Source organism: Polyodon spathula, chromosome 26, assembly GCF_017654505.1.
Source record: "Polyodon spathula isolate WHYD16114869_AA chromosome 26, ASM1765450v1, whole genome shotgun sequence".
NCBI lineage: Eukaryota > Metazoa > Chordata > Actinopteri > Acipenseriformes > Polyodontidae > Polyodon > Polyodon spathula.
In genome coordinates, this window is record NC_054559.1 from 19728028 (window position 1) to 19750291 (window position 22264).

At 41.5% G+C, this 22264-nt stretch overlaps 1 protein-coding gene across 6 annotated transcripts in view; it reads right to left on the reverse strand.

Moving 5' to 3' along the window:
- Positions 1–22264, reverse strand: part of LOC121301086 (nuclear factor 1 C-type) — an 87115-nt gene that overhangs the window by 57950 nt on the left and 6901 nt on the right. For all 6 annotated transcript variants that reach the window (XM_041230202.1, XM_041230204.1, XM_041230201.1 and 3 more), the window contains exon 2: positions 4918–5449. In XM_041230202.1, coding sequence (XP_041086136.1) covers positions 4918–5449 — 532 coding nt within the window. The remainder of the gene's footprint in view (positions 1–4917; positions 5450–22264) is intronic.

Below are 22264 nucleotides of genomic sequence, written 5' to 3' on the forward strand. Positions count from 1 at the left end.
TCTGGTTCCAACACTAAAGCCATTTAATACTGAGGTCCAAATGAGTCTCAGTTTAGGAGCAGTACAAAAAATTCAAAGTATAACTGGCAGAGTGAAACTGAAGGCAGGAAAAGGCATTAATGGTGCACAAGTACTAAATTAAAAAAAAAAACTGCTATCCTAAAGCGGTTTGTTCTGTTATTCGGTACTACAGCAGAGGCTAAAGGGATAGCCCTACTGTTAAAGAAACTGAATCCGAGGCCTATAAGTGTAAACCTCTGGAACTCAAGAATGGAATGAGTTCCTCACACCACTGAGGGATATGGGAATTGACAGCAGAGTTACAAGATATCTTTCTCTCTCCTAGTTTCTGCAGATCCATGAACCACTCCCCCCTCCCCCCTTCCTTCCTCCTGCACTCTCACACTCCCCTACAAAATCTTCTAGCACAGACCGTTTAGCCAGCAGAATCCCTCTGTTCTGCCTGGCTGGTCACATTGCATTGATCTGCGAGATTGATTACAGTAACACTGCAATGTCTTTGACTTTCACTGGCGACCTTACTGTCTCTCTCTCTCTGCGGAAAACTCCAGGCTTTACCACCGCTACTGGGACAGGGGGAGGGTGTAGCGGATCAGGGATCATTCTCATTGGCATTATTTTTAACTAACGTCTGTGTTCCCTTAAATCAATGGAGGGTGAAGGTTGGCATTCCTTATAATCTGTTTTTAGGAACACTGGAAAGGTTGGTATTTCTTTCCTTTAGAATATGTGTTTACCCTCCAGGCAGACAGCCCCCACCTCTCCTTCTGGTACTGCCTGCATCAGTAGGAGGCTATGAATGTTGTCTGAAGCTCTTGGAAACAAAACGAAAATATTTTGTAACTTGGTATAGGTATGGAATAGACTAGTTATCTTAACTACTGTATAAGGCTGTATTTTTTTTCTCATTTAGCACAGTTTTCCAGGAAATGTACCCACTGCCGTGTAACGTGTAGTCCCCAAGGAAACTGACACACTACCTGTTGCACTGCATTTAGGAACTCAGCAGTAGTTTAAACCACAGACGGTTTCTTTAAAATGTCTTCAATGGAAAAATTCAACGAGAAAAGGTATTCAATTTATTTATTTGTTTTAATTAAATAACAAAAGAAACGTCAGCCAAGCTGATTAAAAAGGCAATATATAATGGCCATAGCAGTGGAGACTGTGCAATACTGAGCAAAGTAACACTTACAGGGAGCAGGCACACTCTCCTTTTAAGTGACCACTTTAGCAGGTGCAGTAAAACCAGTCCAGCTGGTTTTAGTTCTCTTGTTTTAATTGAAGGAGTTCATGTTTATCGAACACGAACGAGAGAAGAATGCATTCAAACGTGGATGTTGCTAATAACACAGAGAGGTTCGTTTAAAGGAAATTTAAATATGCGAGGGATAAAAAAAACAACGATTAACTGTAATGTTTAAGAAAATAAACATCTGGGTAGACACGCAGACTCTGAAGTTTCAATTGAGTTTGGGTGGTTAAAGTTTTATTAAAATGTTGATGTGTTGGTTGGGTGTGGGGGTTTGTTTAAAAAATAAATTCATTAAAACGACGTTGTGACATTAACCTTGGCTCAAATTCCCAATGTATCTATCCCAATGTATCCCAATGAAATCTATCCCTCTGTAGAATATTCAAATTAAAAAGGGTTTCACAAATCATTTTCAAACTTCAAGCATTCCTGTAGTTGAGTAATTGGACAGTTTTTTTTATTAGAGTTGAATCAAGGCTTGGGAGGTGGGTGGGCGGCAAACAAGAAAAATCACACAAAGAAACAAAAAAGGACGAGATCAGAAAGAACTACAAACAGTGCCTGAAAAAAAAAAAAAACACCACGTACCGTAGCATCCAGAAAAAAAAAAAAAAGAGATTTCAGCTAGGGCTCTATTTCATTTCACTAAACGTTTCAACTTTAACACAGTGGGGATGCTTGCAATCAGAAAAGCCTTCACAGTAAGCACCTCCTAAACTTTGTATATGTCAGTGCAACTTCTATCTGCATGATTTCTTTGCATATATGGAGCAAAAAAAAATGAATATGAAATATGAAATACATCACTAAAGCTAACACCTATATTTGCCCTGCATGTGTTTGACAACGGTTCCAGTCAAAACTATCCCTTGAACACTTTTATTCGCATTTTGGTAAGAATAGGATTCTGTGCCTTTAAGAGTCTTGCTCCCCCCCCCCCCCCCCCCCATCCCTCTCTCCCTGTGATTAGTGAAAGTGAAAAGCCCAGAGCTCCTTATCGGCAGAGGCCAGTATTTACAGCCAAGGGTCTGTAGGCTATTAGTAAGGTCATGTGATTTGGAGGCGGTCTCCTCGACCCAGACGTCTAGGGGTCAAGGTCGATTGGCAGTGGGAGGGGGAGGGGTGCAAGTGCCACAACACAGTCTCGCTCTCTCTCGTTCTCTCTCTCGCAGAAACCAAAGCATTTGGGTCAATTTAGCTACAGCTGAGCTTGAACATTTATAACCTCAGTGTAAGAGGAGTCTGCAATTAACAAGTCAGTGTGTGTGTGTGTGTGTGTAGCTGAACTATTGAATAAACCTGCAAACCATATTCAAGGATTAACATGATTCTGGGACAGCTGGACATTTTTGGGCTAAATACTTTTTAAAGCAAATCTAAGCAGCAGCCACGTCATTAATATTTTTGCAGGATAGAAGCATCCTTGTAGTTTCACTTCAGTGACATTAGTGTGCCAGTAATTCAAGCCTACCCCCATTGACTCTAATTACACTCAGGCTTCCCTCATTTCAATGCGGTGATAATACGCAGCAAGTGAGAGTAATTCACTGAAAATGTACCCTCGAAGCGAGTGGAGATTTTATAACATATATAACATTTAGGATGAAAAATGTAGCCATGGCCGGCACTTGAAATAGCAAGTTGCCTTTCAAGATAAGAGATATGAGTTACCGAGATCCATTGAGACAACTGAGGCCTTTTACTTGAATAGTGCTGAGTCACAGTGCACGGTTTACAATGACATGAGTTGCGCTGCACCCACCTGCAGCACTGCCAGGCTGTTCAATTGAAAACAGAAGTTTTGAAATGCTTTGTAACAGTGGAGAAATCCTGGCAGCACGTGCTAGGCGGGGGGGGGGGGGAGGTGGGGGGAGGCGGGGGGGAGGGGGGTCTTTCAGAATAGTCCACCTCTGTTTGGCCGGAAGAGAAGCTTTACATGACAGCTGCCTGTTCAAAATCCCTTTAATCTGCACTCCAATTTACTGCATCACTAGGATTCAGCTAGGTGAGCGTTTTCGGTGTAAAAGGACCGCACACAAAAACACAGTACTGTTAGCATTCAATAAGGTTCCTGGTTGAAAATGTACTGTCCCTGGGTGATTAGATTAAATATGCTTGTTTAAGTGACACCACCTTGTTTCAAAATGAAAATGCATGTTTATTGTGACCCGTTGAAAACTAATACAAATTTAAACAAGGACCCAGTTCTAAGACTGTAAAGATAGAAGCCAGGGACCTGCCAAAGATCACACTGTGACTCAGAGGCCAGTGCTGACATTAGAAACCAGCATGTTCTGGCTCCCGGTCCTCTCCTCAAACGCTAGGCTACACCCTGTTATACTGCACTATTATAACTTCCAACACATCTCTCAGTTTGGCGTTGGAAAACACCAGCTTGTGCTCATTGAAAATGATTTACACAACGTGGCTAAAAATAATTCTTTCCTATTCGGCTCAAGCTTTGGTCTGTGGTCTTAATGCTCTAATACTTCAAATATAGCCTTGCTTAAAGATTATGTATGAACAACACAAAGAATTGCTTTGAAGTACCTAGAGCCAGTGTCATTAGGATAGCCGCTGGTTCACAGTAGAACATTCTTCAATTCAATTCTTAAGAGAGTCCCTGTGATTATCACCAACATAAATTTCACATGGTTTCATCAGTGTCATGTGACATATTATAGAGCTCATTAAAAACTTGAACCAAGACAAACGCAGACGTTTAGGCCAGTCTATTCAAACTTACAGGATCCTGTTTTCATACTTTGTTTGTCCCTGAACTATTGGACATTAAATTTGGTGGTGGCAAAAGTGCGATTTTGGAAATAGCCCCCTCATTGCGTAGCAGTTTGATCCATTCCTGGTTTTACTATGAGCTTAATAAGACACACATAAGCATGTTACATGTACACTGTGGCTAATCAAGATCGTATTAAAACCTGGAATGGGTGAAACTGCTATGCAATAGGAGTCTTATTTCCGACCCTGTATATGTCTCATATAAATGCCTTTACTATAGCAAGCCTCACAGCCCAAGGGAACAGTCCTATTCCTTAGAGGACAGTGAATCAGCATGTCTCTCTTGGGAAAAAAAAAAAAACTCCCAGAATTGAGTCTAACCTGGATCTGAAAGGCTCTCATCCAATTCTGCTCATGGCTGGCTTTAGGAATCCTACCTGTGTACAGTGAGCTGGCGCTGGTTTGGAAAACCCTTCCATACAAGCTCCACATTGGCTATTTATAGAGCCCAGACAAGTCATCCACTACAACTAGATTCAGGAGCTATGGAACTGGCCGACATGGCCAGGGCTCACGACAGGGCTTTTACAAAGAGTGTATATTCTGATGCGCTAGCCAGAGAAAACCCCTCTGATATCCTTCTGTGTTATGTGACTGCATGACCACTTTCGTCCTCCATATTGCTGTGCATCCCAAATCCCACATTACTAAGGCAGTATAAGGTCAGCATTAACACATAGCATCAACCTCTTTAGGTGAAAGACTTTTCCAATCATACTGGACTGAATATCCAGTCTCCTACAGGTCCACATCCCTCCCTAGTAAAATATCCAGTCTGTCTCCAGCGATCCAGCCAATTGATACTCCACCCAGAAGTACAAAAAAAAAGAAGAAAGCCTTACCTCTTTCCTGTACAAAGTAAGCAAGGTATAAGTCCAGCTCCTTGACAGATACGCTGATGTGGTGGGGCTGCACACAGAGAATGGGGTTGGTGCACAGACCAGCCTTGATAAGCCTCTCCCCATCCGTGCTCTCCAGAGGGATCCCCTTGAACAGGATGACCATCACCAGGTCCAGCCTCCACACTTTGTCAGCCTGGCGCAGGCAGTCAATGCGCCGCATCTTGCCCTTCTGGTCAGGGTTGGACAGGACGCAGCAGGGAGTCTTCTTGCCCGTGATGGAGAGCACAAAGTCCTCTCGGCACTCGGGCCGGATGTCCTTGCGGAGTTTGGCCAGAAGCCGAGACGCCCACTTCTGCTTGACCTCTGGCTTCTCGTTGAGGAGCTCGTCCTTGACCGCGCGCTCCTCGTCCTTGGTCATCCGCTTCTCGTGCTTCTTGAAGTACTTGCGTTTGCGGGCCTGTAGGTTGAACCAGGTGTAGGCGAAGGCACGGACGTGCGGGAGAAGAGCCTCGATGAAGGGATGAAACTCATCCTGGGGGGGAAAAGAGAACAAGCAGAAGTCAGTGGACTATAAAGACTGCAGCACCCACCAACGTTTGAATAGCGGACAACAACACAGGTAGTGATTAGGTACCAGGAAGTGGCAGCAACGTTTCATCCATACCGTTGTTTTTTTAAACATCGCTGCATAATCCAAATTGAACCACATAACCAAAACATTTTTCAACAGTACACAAAGTGGACCAGTGATAATACTGCTAATAAGAGGTAAGATAATGGATGTTATAATTGATCCTTTAAAATATTTATAGTGACCAATCGATGTCAAACATTTTCTGTAACTGAAACATTGCAGGCCACTGTAACTGTGCATTACTGGGTCCAAATCCATTTTGTAACTGGTAATGTTGTTGTAAAGGCAAAGTTTTCTTTGCTATTATAATGGCATACTTGCTATATTTTCCTGTAGGGGGATATTACAAGCAAAATGACTTGTGATTCTGCCTTGAGCACACTCACAATTTGATTACACTAACCAGCGGCTACTCTGTAAGAACTCTGGCCCAGTCACCCCCCAAGACAATCTGAAGTGAACTGCCAAGGAATATAAAAAAATAAAAATCCTGTAATTTAAAAGAAAAAAGAAGTTGGCGGTCCAACATCCTTTCTCATGAGACATTTTTCTTTTCCTTTTCTCTTCAGCCTAAGTAAATGTAAACCTTGTCCATTTTAACCCTGGCTAGTGTGTATATTTTAGCAAGCTGATTTCTCCTGTGCCGCAGGACTCAGGCAGCAAGTCGAAGCAGCGCTCCGCACCCCTTGTTTTCACAGGGTGTAGCTTAAGCTTCTTTTGCAAAAATGCAATATTTAATCTGAGCTGAAAGACCTCCCTCATAGCTGCCCTTAAATGGTTTACATAAACTGCAACGGGGATTGCATCAGAAAAACCGCAAATTCAAACTCTTTTGCCTGCACCGCGGTTGTGATTTATTTTATGATTGCACACTACGATTGAAAGGGATGCCAAGCTCTCCTAAGGCAAAAGTAAACAGTAATTAGGCCCACAGTTAGAGACCTGAATCAATATTTCAAGACTTTATATCAGAACTGGAAAAAACAAAGGTTTCCAGTCATTTTCATTGCAGTGTGAGAGCACGTTTGCATTTTTCATTTTTATTATGATTCTTAAGAACAGCCACCAGAATCTTTTTCTTATTTAAAAGCTTGCTTTCCAGCCAGCTCATCTGTAGGAATTGTTAATGAAGCAGGGGGCTTGATGTGGTTCCCCTCTGGAATCCCAACCTGTCGTCAGGCAAGAAGACGACAAGCTGTCTGGCCCGGTAGAGCGCTGCTGAGCTTTTTATAGTAATGATTAATTAGCCTGCAAGAACACTTTCAAACAAGTTGAAAAAACAGCAGTGAGGGAATCAGCCAGGGTTATTCTGCAATACAATACTGGCTAACGGCACTCAAGACTAGAACAGATAGACAAAACTTCAATTAAACTGCAGTGACAAAAACAGAATCCGCCAGGTACTCCCAGCTGCCTTTTAAAGGAGAGAAAGACAACAGGCTTTACAAATCGGACTTGTTAGCACGGGCAGCACCATCACTGGTCTTCTAAGCATGAGCAACATTATCACCACACAGCAAGTATGACTTTCAAAGTCATGTGGTGTCTGGCAGGATTAAAATCAATACTAGACACGATCAATCACATCAAGTTATAAAACCATAGCAACGATCAATCGCAACTATGTAAGAAATGGAAAACCTGTTCAAGCCTATACCAATATGAAAGACCATCACATGACACATTGAAGCAATGCATTCTGTGCTGTGTTGTGCTGCACCAAAGGGTTACCTTGTCCAGAATGCTGTATTATACTAGCTCAATGCATTACTTATTTTGAAAGGTGATCACAACAAACCTACAGAAAAGAAATGATAAAATGCAGTTGCACGTAAAATCGCTCTGATGGCAGCCTGGCTCCAAATCATTTCCCCAGCAAACATGTATTTTCATTTTAAAACAAGATGATCTGGTACTACATAAAGAAAGGCGTCAGTTTCCATGCCTTAAGGAAATCTGCTAAAGCTTCACTCGCTAAGTCGTTTCGCAGTGTTTTTGGGATCAAAGCATGATACTGCAGTAGCAGTAAGCATGTCAGCCACAACAGGAGAAGAGTCTGATCTGGCTAATGACAGGAAAGAAGCCTCTGAAGGAGTTTGCTGCAGCTATTTCTTTCCCAACTGCACATTCAAGACGCGTGCAATGAATGGAAGCGCCGTGTCATACTGTCCAAGGGTTAAGAGGTTGTTCCAGACACATGCTAATGCAGTGTTATCAGTGCAATTAGGATTCTGACAGGCTGGATGGATCTTGCTCTATGTACAGCGGTGCATATTTGTTGTAAACGAAAACATTTCCTGACTTAAATGCAATCTATGGACAATGCATGCAATTAGCCCTACAGCAGATTTTGTTCTGTAATTACAATCAATTGCCTGCGAGGGAATTTGAATGGATCTTCCAGCAAAAGATGTCTCAATTTCCCTTACAAAAACTGACCATAGTAAAAGCATAGCAAAGTGTAAGCATGATAAAGCATAGGAAGCATTGTAAAGAATAGCAAAGTATAGTAATGCAACAAAAACAAACCAAGGTAATCTATGGTAAATGCATAGTATGACCATGGGAAAAAAGCATACCATGGAAAACTATTATATAAGACATCCTAACATGTTTTCAAAACTTTCTGAAAAGTTAAAATAAGCTAAAGTACGTGATTTATTGAAAGTCTCTTAAACTCGTCTCCAGTTTCTTTCTTTTCATTTTGTTCTACTTTTTCTCCTTTAAAGAATGTGGAGAATCATTTTCCACCACAGGGTATGATAGAAAAAAAAGTCTTATGGAAACCTGACAAGCATGCATTTCCTTCCTGCTCTTCATTCAAAATGATTTCTAAGTTAATGTGTGCAGTACTGGTGACGCTCTCTCTCTCTCTCTCTCTCTCTCTCTCTCTCTGCAGTACAAATTCATCTGCTATCAAGTTATGGAAAAGTTAACTGGAGTCTGGAAAATACAGTCTGGACATTTTAAATTTAAAATACATTAAAACAGACAAAGAAGTAACAAGTACTGTAATCATGACAGAGATCTGAGCTAAGAGAAAATACAGAACTAGCATACTGGCATCTCTTATAGGAAAATATTACCAATTGATACTTGTGAACTAGCCTGGAGTCATTCACAAACTCAAATTAATTCATACTTTCCCATAAGAGATACACTGCCAGTGATTCTCAAATGCAGAGCTAATTACACGCTAGCTTTAATGCTTTCAATCATTACCGTTTGTATTTATTTATTCAGCCTTGTGCACAGCAGGCTTTATTTTAAAGGGTTAAAACTCCTCATTGGCTATTTCTCCATAACGATGCACTCTCAAATACAAGACTAGCAAAAAAGTGGAAATCAAAAGAGACCTAATCTGTGTTTTTGTGTGTGAGTGCCTGTCTCCGCTACCCAGCTGCTGGGCTGCACATCATTTGCATTTACAGCATTGCCACACCTCTGCACACAGATGTTTCTGCTTACAATGGTTTTAAATTCCTAGCACCCACTGAGACAGCTATTGCAAATCAGCACAGGCTTGACTGAGATTATAAACCTGTTAACCACCTCGCCCTGATCTCCCATGCTGCACGCTCCTAGTGAATAATGATCAATATTATTCAGTGCCTAAAAATCACAAACCAGCATTCACACATTTTAAAATACATTATGTATAACGCTGTTATAGATATAGTAGAAATATGCTATAGTAGCATTTCAAGTCCCAACAGATGTCACATATACAGTGAATAAAGCATTGCTGTTGCATTTCATATTGTAGGCTATAATAACACAATAAACTATATGAATTGATATAATGCTGAAAAGGAAGTGAAAGGAAATCTAAAGCTTGAAGAGGTTGTTATAACCTCCTACTGCTGGCAGGACTCATTGACTGTCCTTGTAAGAGGGAGATAGAAAACTCGGGTCCCTGTTGTGCAGCTCAAACTGGACTGTCAAGGTCTGCATGCTGCAGTGAGCAAACAACAAACATTGCTACTGTAATTTGCATAGTAAATAAACAAGCAAGTCTCTTGAGGGCTTTAGGAAAAACAAAACAAATGAATTGCCTTGAAAGCCGTTAACGACATACGATGATGCAGAGATCAAAGAGAGGGTGTCATAGCAGGTCATCTGGAAACTGCCAGTGAGTGAGATTCGAATGTGAGTCAGACATTCTCAAAAGCATCCCGCCCAGCGGATAGATACCACCTTCTGAGGCATGTAGCAACAAAACCACGCTGTTGGGGTCTGAGTCAGCATGTGCTGCAATGAACACACGCTGTGACTCAGCAGGAGGAGCGCTCAAAGTCCCCGAGTCGCAAACATGGCCTTGAGCTTTCAACCCTGCACTGCCAAAGATGTTATAGAGCTGGGGGCTCCCCAAACTCTCCCAAATGACCCTGACAAAGCAATGCTCCCCAGACCAGGGGAACGATTCATTTACACCAACGCTGCAGTTGGGTGCTTGTGCTACATCAAATGCAACACTGCTCGTGCCCCACTAACGGCATGTACCGTTACATAACAAAATGGGGGTGATTGTAAGGAGAAGAAAATAGGGAATCATAAGAGGAAAACTGGTGCATAAACATTACATGTTCAAAAAAACTGCCTCCCCAGCAACTCGACAAAGCCGCCCTTTTTGCCCAGATTTGTAAAATACCCAGACAAGCCGGTCTTTGTCATTTTCACTGCTTCTACAGCCAGTCCGAGTACATCAAATAAAAAAAGTCTGCCAAGCCCGTAATTAACAAAACAGAAAATGTGCTTAGCAAACGCAAAAGACACCACAGTTCCCAAGGGCAACACAGAAATAAATGATGCTAACGTTCTCATTTTTGCAATGAGGTGCACGAAACAGGGTCTAAACTGTTTATTTACTGACCGGTGGGATTTTCCTACAAGACCACAGTGTCACTCTTCCTAGAGCTGTAGGCTGGATGTAACGCTGTTGTTTGGGTAATGGTCAGAAAACTACATCAAATATGGCTGGTTAAATAGCTCTAAATGTTCGGTCAATCTGGCAAAGGTCTTGATTTTTTTGCTTTTAGTTCAACACATAAACTGGGTACTGAAAGTACTTCTATCGGCACCAACTTCCCACTTCAGCTCATTCTCTGAGTAAAAAAATCTAAACCCCACGCAACATACAGATCTGGGGATTGGTGAGAGGTTTGAGTCACTGTGAAATGGTTGATGTGAAAAGTTTACCTTCCATTAGTCAGTACTGACGATAAATCTCCCCAATATACCTCTGCTGACATAAGCTGAAAGCTGCAAGGCTTTCAGTATCTTTCCTGGAAGTGCACCTTGACTATTACAAGACCTTAAAATTATGACTTTGATATCTGAAAAGAGGAACCGGTGTAGGGAATACCCTGGTATTATTTTTCTGGGCTGTGCTGAAATTACAGTACTGAAATGACTGGCAGCCTCTGTGAACTTTTCTCCCCTCTCCACCATGGTCAGACGCACAGCGACATCAAAGTCACCTTCTGCTTTTTTTTTCCATGGTGATCTGCAGTTCTCGGACGGATATCTTGTATTTATTCTGTGGTGGAAGAATCTAAACCAAAATATTGAAACTGCAGCTGATTCATTTCCAAAGGGAAAGGTTGACTCTTTCTCATAATGTTGCTGTGTGTTTTTTCCTCTGAAAACACTAAAAGGTGACAGTGCAAGTAAAGCTTGCAGTACAGTCTTTAATCTGGAATTTGTTCTGTCACTGTCCCAAACTGTGCTGCTTAAAGGGTAAACAGTGGGGAACCGAAAAAATAGCACCACCTGTCTCCACGTGTTGCCACAACTAAATAACGTACCTGTCGTTTTTCTTTTCACTGTTAGCATCCTGACAACTTTCTACACTCAGAAGTTTAAAGTCTGTTTCAAAGCTCTTTTGAAAATGTCCGCTCTGGTGCACTCACAGTGTAAGGACTATCGCCCACATTGTCAAACGAAATAATGCAGGAAGAGAAAGGCCAGAGCACATGGTGTTATTTATTAATTTATTAATCGCTCTTCCTGCAGTGATTTAGAGGACAGATCAAACCTTGGTGCACTAGAGCGGACATTTGTGAAAGAGCTTTGAAGCAGACTTGAAAAAAGTTGTCAGGATGTTAACAATGAAAAGAAAAATGACAGGTGTGTTATTTAAACAGTTGTAGCAACACGTGGGGGGGGGGGGGGGGGGGGTGGGGAACGCTATATTTTTCCAAACTGAGCTACTTACTCTTTAAGTTTGGTTTTCTCTGCAAGAAATGTAACCAGAAGATCACCCGACTATCGCATCTGCTTCCCATCTATTTGCTTTCCTTTTTTTATTCTGAATTTGTGACACTATTTTTCCATTCACTATGCAAAGGATGAGGAAGGAAGAAGCAGCCACATTAAACAAGACAAAGGTTTCGCCAGCAGGCAGGTTTGGGGAGACACTGCTTTACCACGCCCACGGACATTCAGACCTGACAGAGAGAGCTAGACTTCGGAGTGTAAACCACAACTGTGGACCACACTATCAAGACGGATTATAGAACTTGAGGGACACTGTCTTCACTGCCTACAAAACTTGAAGGCCACAGAAGCAGCTCACGGAATACCAAAAAGAAAAAGTGTTGGGATTCCTTTTCGAAAGGTTAGTAACAGTCTACATTAAATCCAGGATCTCCAGGCGAAGATCTCATACCAGGTGTCAGTAAGTTTCCAGGAACCGCAATAAGCAGAACAGCACCACGTGGCAAATATCATGTAGCATCTTGCATCACAGTTGAATTAGACATCATAGATGGGCGACACCACAATTCACATACCATCTTCTTTAATGGAGGTCACATGTAAATATTCATTCAGTAGATATAGAGGATACACCATGACCGTTTATGGGGTGCTGTACTTATCCCATGAATGAGGATGGCTCAGTAACCAAAGAGCCCCAAAACAGGTTGATTCTGTTGTCTACAGCCACCACAGCACTCCATAAAGGTTCACGTATGGAAAATGTGGCTTAACGTGGCTTATTTTTGCCGCATACCTAAAAACCTGATCGATTTTTCCCGACATTCGTGCCCTGTGTTTACTTAGCATGGAGAGTTATAGTAGTTGACCCCTGACCCCATGTTTAAAAGCATGTCCGACTCTAATCGATCGACATGGTTACTTTTGCATGATTAATACTTTCACCACACAAAAGTACTTTTCCACTAAAAAGTTTCAAGCCAAGTCAAATTGGTTGAAAGATTCGGACAGCAGAACGCAACTAAATTTTGGCAATAAAGAAAGAAAGAAAGAAATAAAGGGTGATCAAAGAATCTATTACCAAAAACAAAAAGGTGAGAGGAACTGTCACAGAAAGATGTTAGCTCATCGGTGTCTGGTAATTTGAAAAGGGATTCGAGAAACAGTTCAAAAGGCAGAAAGACAAGTAAAATATACAGCAATTCAAATATAATTAAGCAGGGTGTGATGACACCTGAAGGGATTACCTCAGGTGACCTCAGCAGGGTTATCACACAGTCACCTGGTATTTAAAGGCACAGTGTCCCACGTGCATTGCAAGCAGTTTTCAAATGACAGCTTTTTTTTTTTTTTTACTGCACCTTTATCTTTTTATGTTTGCAACAATTGTGAGCGGTCCCCTCTGCAATTAAGAAAACACTGTGGCTGTGTTAACAGTGCTTCTACCTGGGCTGCTCTTCAACAGACCCGGGAGATCCTGCTTTTTCACATGTCAGGGTTGTTTCAAAGTGAATCTTCTGCGGCAAAAACTACCTTGTGGCCCTAGGAAACACAGCTAAAGTGTCCCATCATTTAACCTTCTCTTATCAGAGAAATAAAAAAAACACCAGGTAGTTAAACCAACAGGTGAGCTTGCACCACAATTAAACATTTCAAAGGGACCACAGCTCAATTCACACAGACTTAGAGTTTCCTTATGCTGTGAGACTAATAGGAAACTCGGCCAGCTCCCGTTACTGTGTGACTTGCAGAACTGGAAAGTTAAATATGATAAACCACTGCTCACGTTTTTTGTTTTCTTTTGTTGTACTGACAGTATTTTATCATTTAGGTCCTGTTTGCATTTAAGAAACACTTTAAGTTTCAGCTCTGGAGAAAACCAATTCCCTTGCAGAACCAGTTCCCTTTCAGTTCCAACAATGGAGCCGTTCTTTCATTTGACCAGGATACAGTAAGATTGCAAATGCATCCCTGGTGTTAAAAATCTGGCCCTCTGGGATCCCCCCCCCCAGTGACTCCCCAGGTAGAAGCGTGCCAGCGTGGTGCGCAGGGTGAGTCACACACCGCAGGGTCGCGTCCCGGCTGTGCGAAGTATGTGGTCTTCGCTGGGGATTCCGAAGGGAGCGTCACATTGGATCTGGCGCTCCAAAACCGGCAGGGGCTGTTTCTCCTCATCGCGCTACAGCGAACCCTGCTGGCCAGGTGCCCAGTAAGCACAAACGCAGACGCCTGCAGGACTGGCCTTTAATCTCCAGAGGTCGGTAGCTCTTTGACATCAGCTTTTGGGTGTAAAAGAGGAAGCTGGCTTGTTCATGCGATCGGAGGACGCCCGCTGAACCTTCAGTTCGCCTGAGCTGTGCGGGGAATCGCTGCGGTGAGGGGAAATATTACTGGATATTTGAAACTGGGGAGAAAATTGGGGGGTAAAATAATTGGGCAAACTAAATAAAAAATAAAAAATAAAATATTTACAGCCCTTCATCCCCAGTGCTGCACACAAACAACACAGCGCACAACCTGACACATAATGAAAGCATACCAAAAGGATCAACAAGACCAATACCACTTAGAAGACATTACAATAGAGACAAAACATAACATCATAATTACATCTAATAGCCTGCAAATGTTTACATCTCCAGCAACTCCCTCCAGAAACAGTAACATCTGCTTAAGAAGCCAGTTTACCATTGCGCTCTACTGTGGCAATCATTCTGTTGCGTTGCTCCAGTTTGTAGATCATTGTTTCTCTACAGCCACCTCTGATTAGAGAAAAACAGGCACTGACGTCAATTACAATGGTAAAATCACCTGATGGTTTCTCCAAAAAAAAAAGTCAAGTGACTGATGATAATCTGCAATTTAACAGAGTTTGCACCCATGAGTGACCATAAAGACGGGTCACACAGCCCCGCGGTGCAAATCTGATCATAAGTTTATGTAAAATGTGCATGTCTGCTTCAGCTGGTCAACAGAAATGAAAAGAACAGCAAAAAGAGGCCTTCATTTTGAGGTGGTCGCTTTGAAGCAAGATTTTAGTGTCTGTTCAAGAATAGATACCCAGCCCGAAAAATTGTGCCTACTCTGCCTCTAGACCCCTCTGCTGTGTAAGTGCATATCAGACACCGAAAAAGTAAGCTGACTGCTATTAAAATGACACCCGTCTGGTTGAAGGCAACAACAGAAGTAAATGAAGAAGAGCGGATCAATAAATAAACATTTACAGTAAGCGAGTCAAGTGTAACATGACAATGCTCAGGAATACGTGATGGGAAATCTGTGCATACATTGTCTGAGCTCGGTGAATGAAATCATATTCCCATCTACACCATGAAACCTGTACTGCAAATCTCAGCTCAGTCCAATATCAGACTGGGGCTGACCAGGCTCCATCTGCAGTCCTTTTCATTGGACGCTCATTAGGTCACTCCCACCATCAGTGAGAGCCCACAGTGCCAGCCCGCAATCCGAACTGGGACTGAGCCCCAATCTGCTGCTGATGGAAACAAACGAGTCTCATTCGAAACTGCTTTCAAGACAACCCAAGTAACGGACGGAAACGTAAGCGTAGAATCAGCTGAGCCGTTACCAAGATGCATTTATCTGATTTTCACGAAGCCTGAGCGCAATGAACACACGGAGCTGTGCAGAGCGTGCTACGAAATAATTGCTTTTGAGAAAACTAAGAGCAGGTCAGACACTTCAAAGTCTGCAGCACAACCCACCGAAGACGACAGCTTTGTCAGCGCACTAAAGATGTCAAGATTGAGGATTAAAAGAAATGGCATTCAGCTTCCGCCCACTTGTCCCCTCGGGTTATATAACAAGACAACTGGCACAGAGCATGTTTATTAGCACTAATGTTAATAATCCTATGCGGAAACCCTATATCCCAAAGGGTGGGGCAATGCCAATAAAACACGCTTGGCAAGTTTTGTACAGTGCTTACATGACCATCATACAAATCCCCTTATGTAGACTGACAGTAGTATATGAAATGGTAGAAAGCCTATCAAAGTGTAGTAAAACATAGTAGGATCATGGCAATGCACAAGCTAGCATGGTACCACACTGAGAAGTATGGTAACTAATACTGCAGTACAAGCACGGCTGAAGCATGGCAATGCCCAGAAGAGGGTGACATTAACAGGAGCTGGCAGTGGGAAACTGAACAGCATTCTGTAAAAGAAGCAGCTCCATCTAGTTTGCTGGTACTGCAGCCAGTGCATAATCCACAGCACTCGCTTTTTCCAGCAACACCTTAGTTCACGCTGAGCTATTAGACAGCTATTTCCAACTCAGGAATGTTAGTTTAGTTTACAAGCAAGAATTCCAAAACTAGTATAAAAAGTTACAAACAATCGATAATGACGGTACTCAAGGCGATAATGGAACTGCTCCTGTTTTAAGCAGTATATTGGGGGCCCTTGTAATTTTGTCCTTGCGGGGAAGAAACCTGCCCTCTATAACCGAACAGTGCCTGAACTATAAAAAAAATACTGCAGTTCAAAGCTCAGCACAAAGGAGTCCTCGTTTTTAAACGAAGACCCCAATCATAATATCAATCTGTTATTAACTAAATGAATAACATCTTTCTAGATCATACATGATCATTTAGCATGGATATTAATAATAATAATAATAATAATAATAATAATAATAATAATAATAATAATAATACACTTTAGTATGCATAGAGCCCTTAAAAGCAGTCATCTCAGAGCACTTCACAATTAATAGTACTGCAATAAATAAACAGATTATGCATAAAAGAAACACAAGGAGATCATAAAAATAATAAAAATGCCTTTCTAAAAAAGTAAGTCTTTAAATTAACTTTAAAAACACTCAAAGAAGCAGAGTCCCTGATCTCTAGTGGAATGGAGTTCCATAATTTGGGGGCACAGGAACAGAAGGCCCTGTCGCCCATAGATCACAGGCGAGCAGGCGGGACACACAGCAGTCTGAGATCAGCAGAGCGGAGGCTGTGAGTGGGAGTGTAAAAAGATAACAGATCTGACAAATAAGTTGGAGCTAGCCCATGAAGAGCCTTATGTGTCAGCAATACAATTTTAAAATCAGTTCTAAACCTGATAGGCAGCCAGTGCAAGGCCTCCAAGACAGGCGTGATGTGATCTCTTGAGCAGGACCGAGACAAAATTCTGGCAGCAGAATTTTTACAAAATTGAATTTTAGTGAGGATGCTATTAAACACCCCAGCAAGCAGGCGTTACAGTAATCGATCCTGGAGAAAACAAAAGCATGAACCAGTTTTTCAGCTGCAGGTAGAGAAAGCATGGGATGCAGTCTGGCAATATTTCTAAGGTGAAAAAATAAACCTCGACAGTATTCAGCACAGTTTTACTTACTAGTTTGATGTCATAAACAGAGTGCATTGCCAGTCATTTGGGGTTCTGTCTTGTATATATTAAACTACCTGGTCTAAACTTTGCCAATAAGAGATAGCTCAGTATATCCTGGACTGACTTGACAGCCTGACCTAGCAATCGAAGTCAGTACATTTCCACTCCGCTGATCTGGGGAAATGCAGCAATTCATGTTCCTCCATTTCTTCTATGCAAATTAATTTGTTTAACAAATAATCTTTTCCTTGTAGCCTCAGATCATTTCGTAGAATTTCCCTTGCGGTACCAGTTTGAAAAGTGTATGGGTGTGCCTCTGGTGTGCACTGCCAGGTTCTCAGCGCTCAGTGTCTCTAACCAGGGAGATTTCATTTCAAAGCATCCCGGGTCACTTTCAATGCCATCTTTTTTGGTCTGTTAAATCGAGTGGCGGTGTATTTCTGCGGCTGTCTTCACTCAAGTTAAGGTGTTCTCCAGAAAGATATTTGCTATACAGGAAAAGCATTTCTTTACCTTTGCTCTATCCTGTGTTGTCCATATCGTAGCACTATATATATATATTTTTTTTTCCAGCGTAAATTAATATTTTTATTCCCAAATCATGGGTGACAAATCAACCAGGAAAGGGAATTTCTATTACGGGCACCGTGTATCAAGATCTGGTAAGAACCAGCCAATAACCCAGCAGTGTTGCAGGAGGGAGCATGAACTGCATACGCTACTCTACTCCTAAACACGCAACCAGTGCGCACACTGGTAAGGAACAGGACTCCAAAATCCTGGGCGCTTCAGGTGGCTGGTTTCCCCTCAGAGAGTTAAGAGACAGCATCCCACTGCAAAAGGGGGTCTGCTTCTGTATAACTGTACAGCTAATGTGGAACTGAGGCGTAAGTAGGTCACTTAGCAATTTTTCGAAAAAGCTGCAATTTGATAATCGGAACTCAGGTGTTTGCTCTCGTGATAAACAGAGGGCTGTGTCCGTGGTTTCTGAGCTCCGCGTTGTGTGTAGTGAGCTGTGTCTCTTGTCTGACCTGTGCGTGTTGACTGCTGTAAATGGCTGTTGCTAATTATGCTTGTTGAAAAATTATATCAGCGATCTCAAGGGTATCCTGCTAAATTAAATCAGTGAAATTAGAAATGAACCGCTCTCAAGGTCACTGAGCGCTGAACCAGTTAAAACATTATTACATCGCGTGGCCCTGGTGACTGAAATCCAGTGATCATCCACTGGGCCGATACAGCACTACCACAGACAGCTTCCCCACGCTGCTCTCCTCCCTGCTGCTACTCCGTCTCCTCAGTCTCCATGCCTAGATCATCCCTGGTCTACCTCCTAAACTCCAGCAGCGGTCGAAATGATGGTGCCGCTTGGTTTTTCCCGACAGCTTTGCCTCTATAAACATTTACTAATCAAGGAATCGCCCCATTGGGAGCCTCATGCAGCTGCCCAGTAACACATGCCTTCCTGGCCCATGACATGTCTTCTTGATTTTTAATACTCAAGTTTTCTCAATGCATACCTGTTGCCATGTTACCAAGAGTCTGTTTGAAAACCAAACTGTTTCCAATGCATCAATGACTGTGCGCTATTCAGTTAGGAGTGTGCTGATTTCACCTCTATCTGACCCAACATCTTCCAGAGAAAACCTCTAAACACGATCCTGCATACATGCCTTCAGCTTGATCACACAAAGCAGATGAACAGCATTCTTTTTTATTAGTATTCAGTTGATTCAATTAACGAAAGATTCCATTAAGCCGTTTTCCCTGTGCTGCACTATGAGATTGGATTTGAACCCACTGCCAATTTGATCACCTAGCCCTTACCTAGAGCCAGCAGACTTATAAAGCTCCCCACCCCCACCACTCCCTTTAAAAACATGCCTGAATGGACTCTCTGGATGGAATTTCAATTTGGATGAAGTATTAGAAATGTAGGAAACGTGTCTGATGATGGAAGTAAAAATGAGGTCAGTGCTGCTCCTCTGTAATTAGGAAATTGGCAATTACTGTAACAGGAGAGGTAGCCGATGCAAAACAGGTTCTATTAAGTGCGTGCCAAGGCAGTGCAGGCAATGCACGCAGTAAAAGAGAAACTCAAGCAGTTTTGCACCACAGCCAGAAAGAATGTTCCGTTAGAGGGATGCACACAGCATTCCGTACGGGAATCAGAACTAACACCACCAGAAAAAAAAAGACGGCCTTGTAATAAAATGAATACACTTCTAAACAGACTGAGTTGCTTGTACCAAGTGTAATCTTTTTTTTTTACAACAAAACCTGTAGGCATTGAAATTGACCAGGCTTTTTTGCTCCAAAGGTACAATTTGCAGATTGTAAAAAGATTCCTGTAACAAAACTTTCAGCAAATGATTTAAACAGGCAGGTTTAAGGGCAGCTTTGATAAACTTGATCTTATGAAACATACAGGGATATATAGCGTCTTTATCAATGTGTCTCCCCCTTTGACAATAAACAAGGTTTCGCTATGGAAGGTTTTTTTAAAGCCTGTTTTGAATCATTAGAAGTTTGTAAAACAGATTTTTTAACTGTTTTAGGGTTTTTTTTTAAGTTTTTAAAAGTACTCTAAGAGAATGCTTATTCTGCAAGAAATCAGTTCTTAAAATCATTCCCAAAGTCCTTAACAACATTCCCGAACAGCCCTTAAAAACATTCCCAAACAGTCCTAAAGGACATTCCCAGACAGTCCTTAACAACATTCCTAAAAAGTTCTTAACAACATTCCCGAACAGTCCTCAAAAACATTCCCAAGCAGCTCTTAATATGGATTGGGCCCTGTTTGCTATAATACCAACCATGTGATAAGAAATCTTGTCAACTCATCAGACAAGTCCCTATTGCTCGTCTGTAATTAAGAAATAAGTCTATTGTTCCAACACAAACTTAATCTTGAAGCTTACTGACATATAGCGGCTGGGGAAACGGATCAATACGTAATAAAAATAATAATAATAATAATAATAATAATAATAATAATAATAATATAATAATAATAATAATATTGCAAGCTTTTCTTTGGATTCAATGAGATTTGTCACAAGAACACTCCAGACACTGTTCAGAGCATGAATTTAGATCTCAGTGAAATGGGTCACTACATCAAGTTGTCCCCAAGGTGTTTATTAAGAGTGTCAAAGGCAAACCAGTGGGGATGTTGTCATGGAATAGTGCACACAAAGGGCTGAAACTTTTACAGAGGACCTAGTTAAGCTTGTCTACAAACAAAATATTGCAACTGGAAAATATATATCAAAATATTGCATCTGGAAAATATATATCAACATATTGCATCTGGAAAATATATATCAAAATATTGCATCTGGAAAATATATATCAACATATTGCGTCTGTCAGTTTCTTTGATCTGTTTTTTTGTGTTTGTTTGTTTTTTTTTTGTTGTTTTTTTTTTTTTTTTAAATCAACATGTTTGTTTTTTCTTTATGGGAAAATCTCTTGGAAGTAAAGCATTGATTTGCATGGACCCGATGGTCGTGATGTGTCTCCCTCTCTCATATAATCTGAGCAGACACTGTGTTTGTGCTTGAAGCAGGGAAAGGGGAGGGGTTACTGCTCTTGCCTTTTGATCTAGATGCAGACAGACCCACGAATTGCCTGAACTAAAAATGGTCGATTCAATCTGCCCCTCACCAAAATTACAAACCCCCTGCTTCTTAACAATGCAGCATGTATGAACCTTCATGCTACTTTACAAAATGTTCGGTGCAAAAAACAAAACAAAACAAAAAAAACGAAAAAGAATATTTTCTGAAAAAGCTATTTGCATGCAACAAAACCAGCAAGAAATGACTCAATAAATACAATAAGAACAAATAAATAGATAACGGCGTTCGTCAAATAAACTAATACGAAATAAACTGTTTTGACCTTTAAATAACGTCTGACCTTCATAAATGTTAGCTATCCTTTCCTTTTAAAAAGGACCAAATAATACAGTGACTGCATCATCCAGAACTTTCAAAACGCTCGATCAAAATCCAAATGCAAACCTTTCAAGACACTGCCAGGCAAACGTTTAGCCTTGAGAACGCGTGTCTGTTTGATAGCTGCATTGTATTGTGTCATTCTCATGCTTACATGACAGTAAACATCAGGTGCCTATTTTTTACAGGCGTGTTTATCCTTAGGATATAAGGATTCTAACTAAATTCTGGGGCAAGCAGTTCCCCATTAAATAGTTGCATTCCTTTAAGAAAAACAAGTGCCATTACAGAAGAGAGCTGAACCAATATACCGGTAAGAATCAGGCCCTTGTTAGCACCCCAACATCCCAGAGAAGCATCATTACTTTCCCGCAGCTTCGCCTGGTAAACTGATCAATACATTGATTACCCTCTGCAAAAGAAACATGCCTCCATCGACACAAACCTGTCCTACTTTTGAGGCAAAATCGGAGACGCAATTATTATAAACTGGCACCATTACAAATGTCTTGGCCCTCCTGTCACAGAGTTGTGTTTGCCAGGGGATATATATATATATATATATATATATATATATATATATATAGCTGCAGATTTCCCTGTCGTCCTCTTTGGTGGTAGGTTTTAAACAGCCCTACATTGCGCAGTGTGTGCGAAACTGATCGTCTCCAGAAGGGGGTGCTGTGGCCTTTTCACCCATTTTTTTTATTTTTTATTTTAATTGCCCGCTCAGAACCAAGCTGATTTTTGTACAGATTAACAATGATCTGCATTAGTTAGAGTGACTTGTTATTAGAAACATCTCTGATGCTGGGGAACACCCTGCTGGTATAAGGGGAGCAGCTTTACAGAATGACAAACTGGCTTCTGCCAATATTACCAGAATATTTTCCAGCATGCCCCTATTACGTGCGGTATACTGTGGGAAAAGCTTAGCCAGGTGCTTTAAAAGTAAAGCAAAGGGCAGTGAATTCAATGCTGTAGGCTTTGAACTGTTTAGCTGTCTGAATAAAGGCGCAATCAACAACCAATTTCCTTACCAGATACTGGACTGGTAATACCTGCCAATAATCGGTGCTTTGGGAACACTGTAACAAAAATCTGTAGTAATATCATTTTTACATTGATGAAACTATTTTTAAAAAGCAAATCGATTTCCTGCCGTTTCC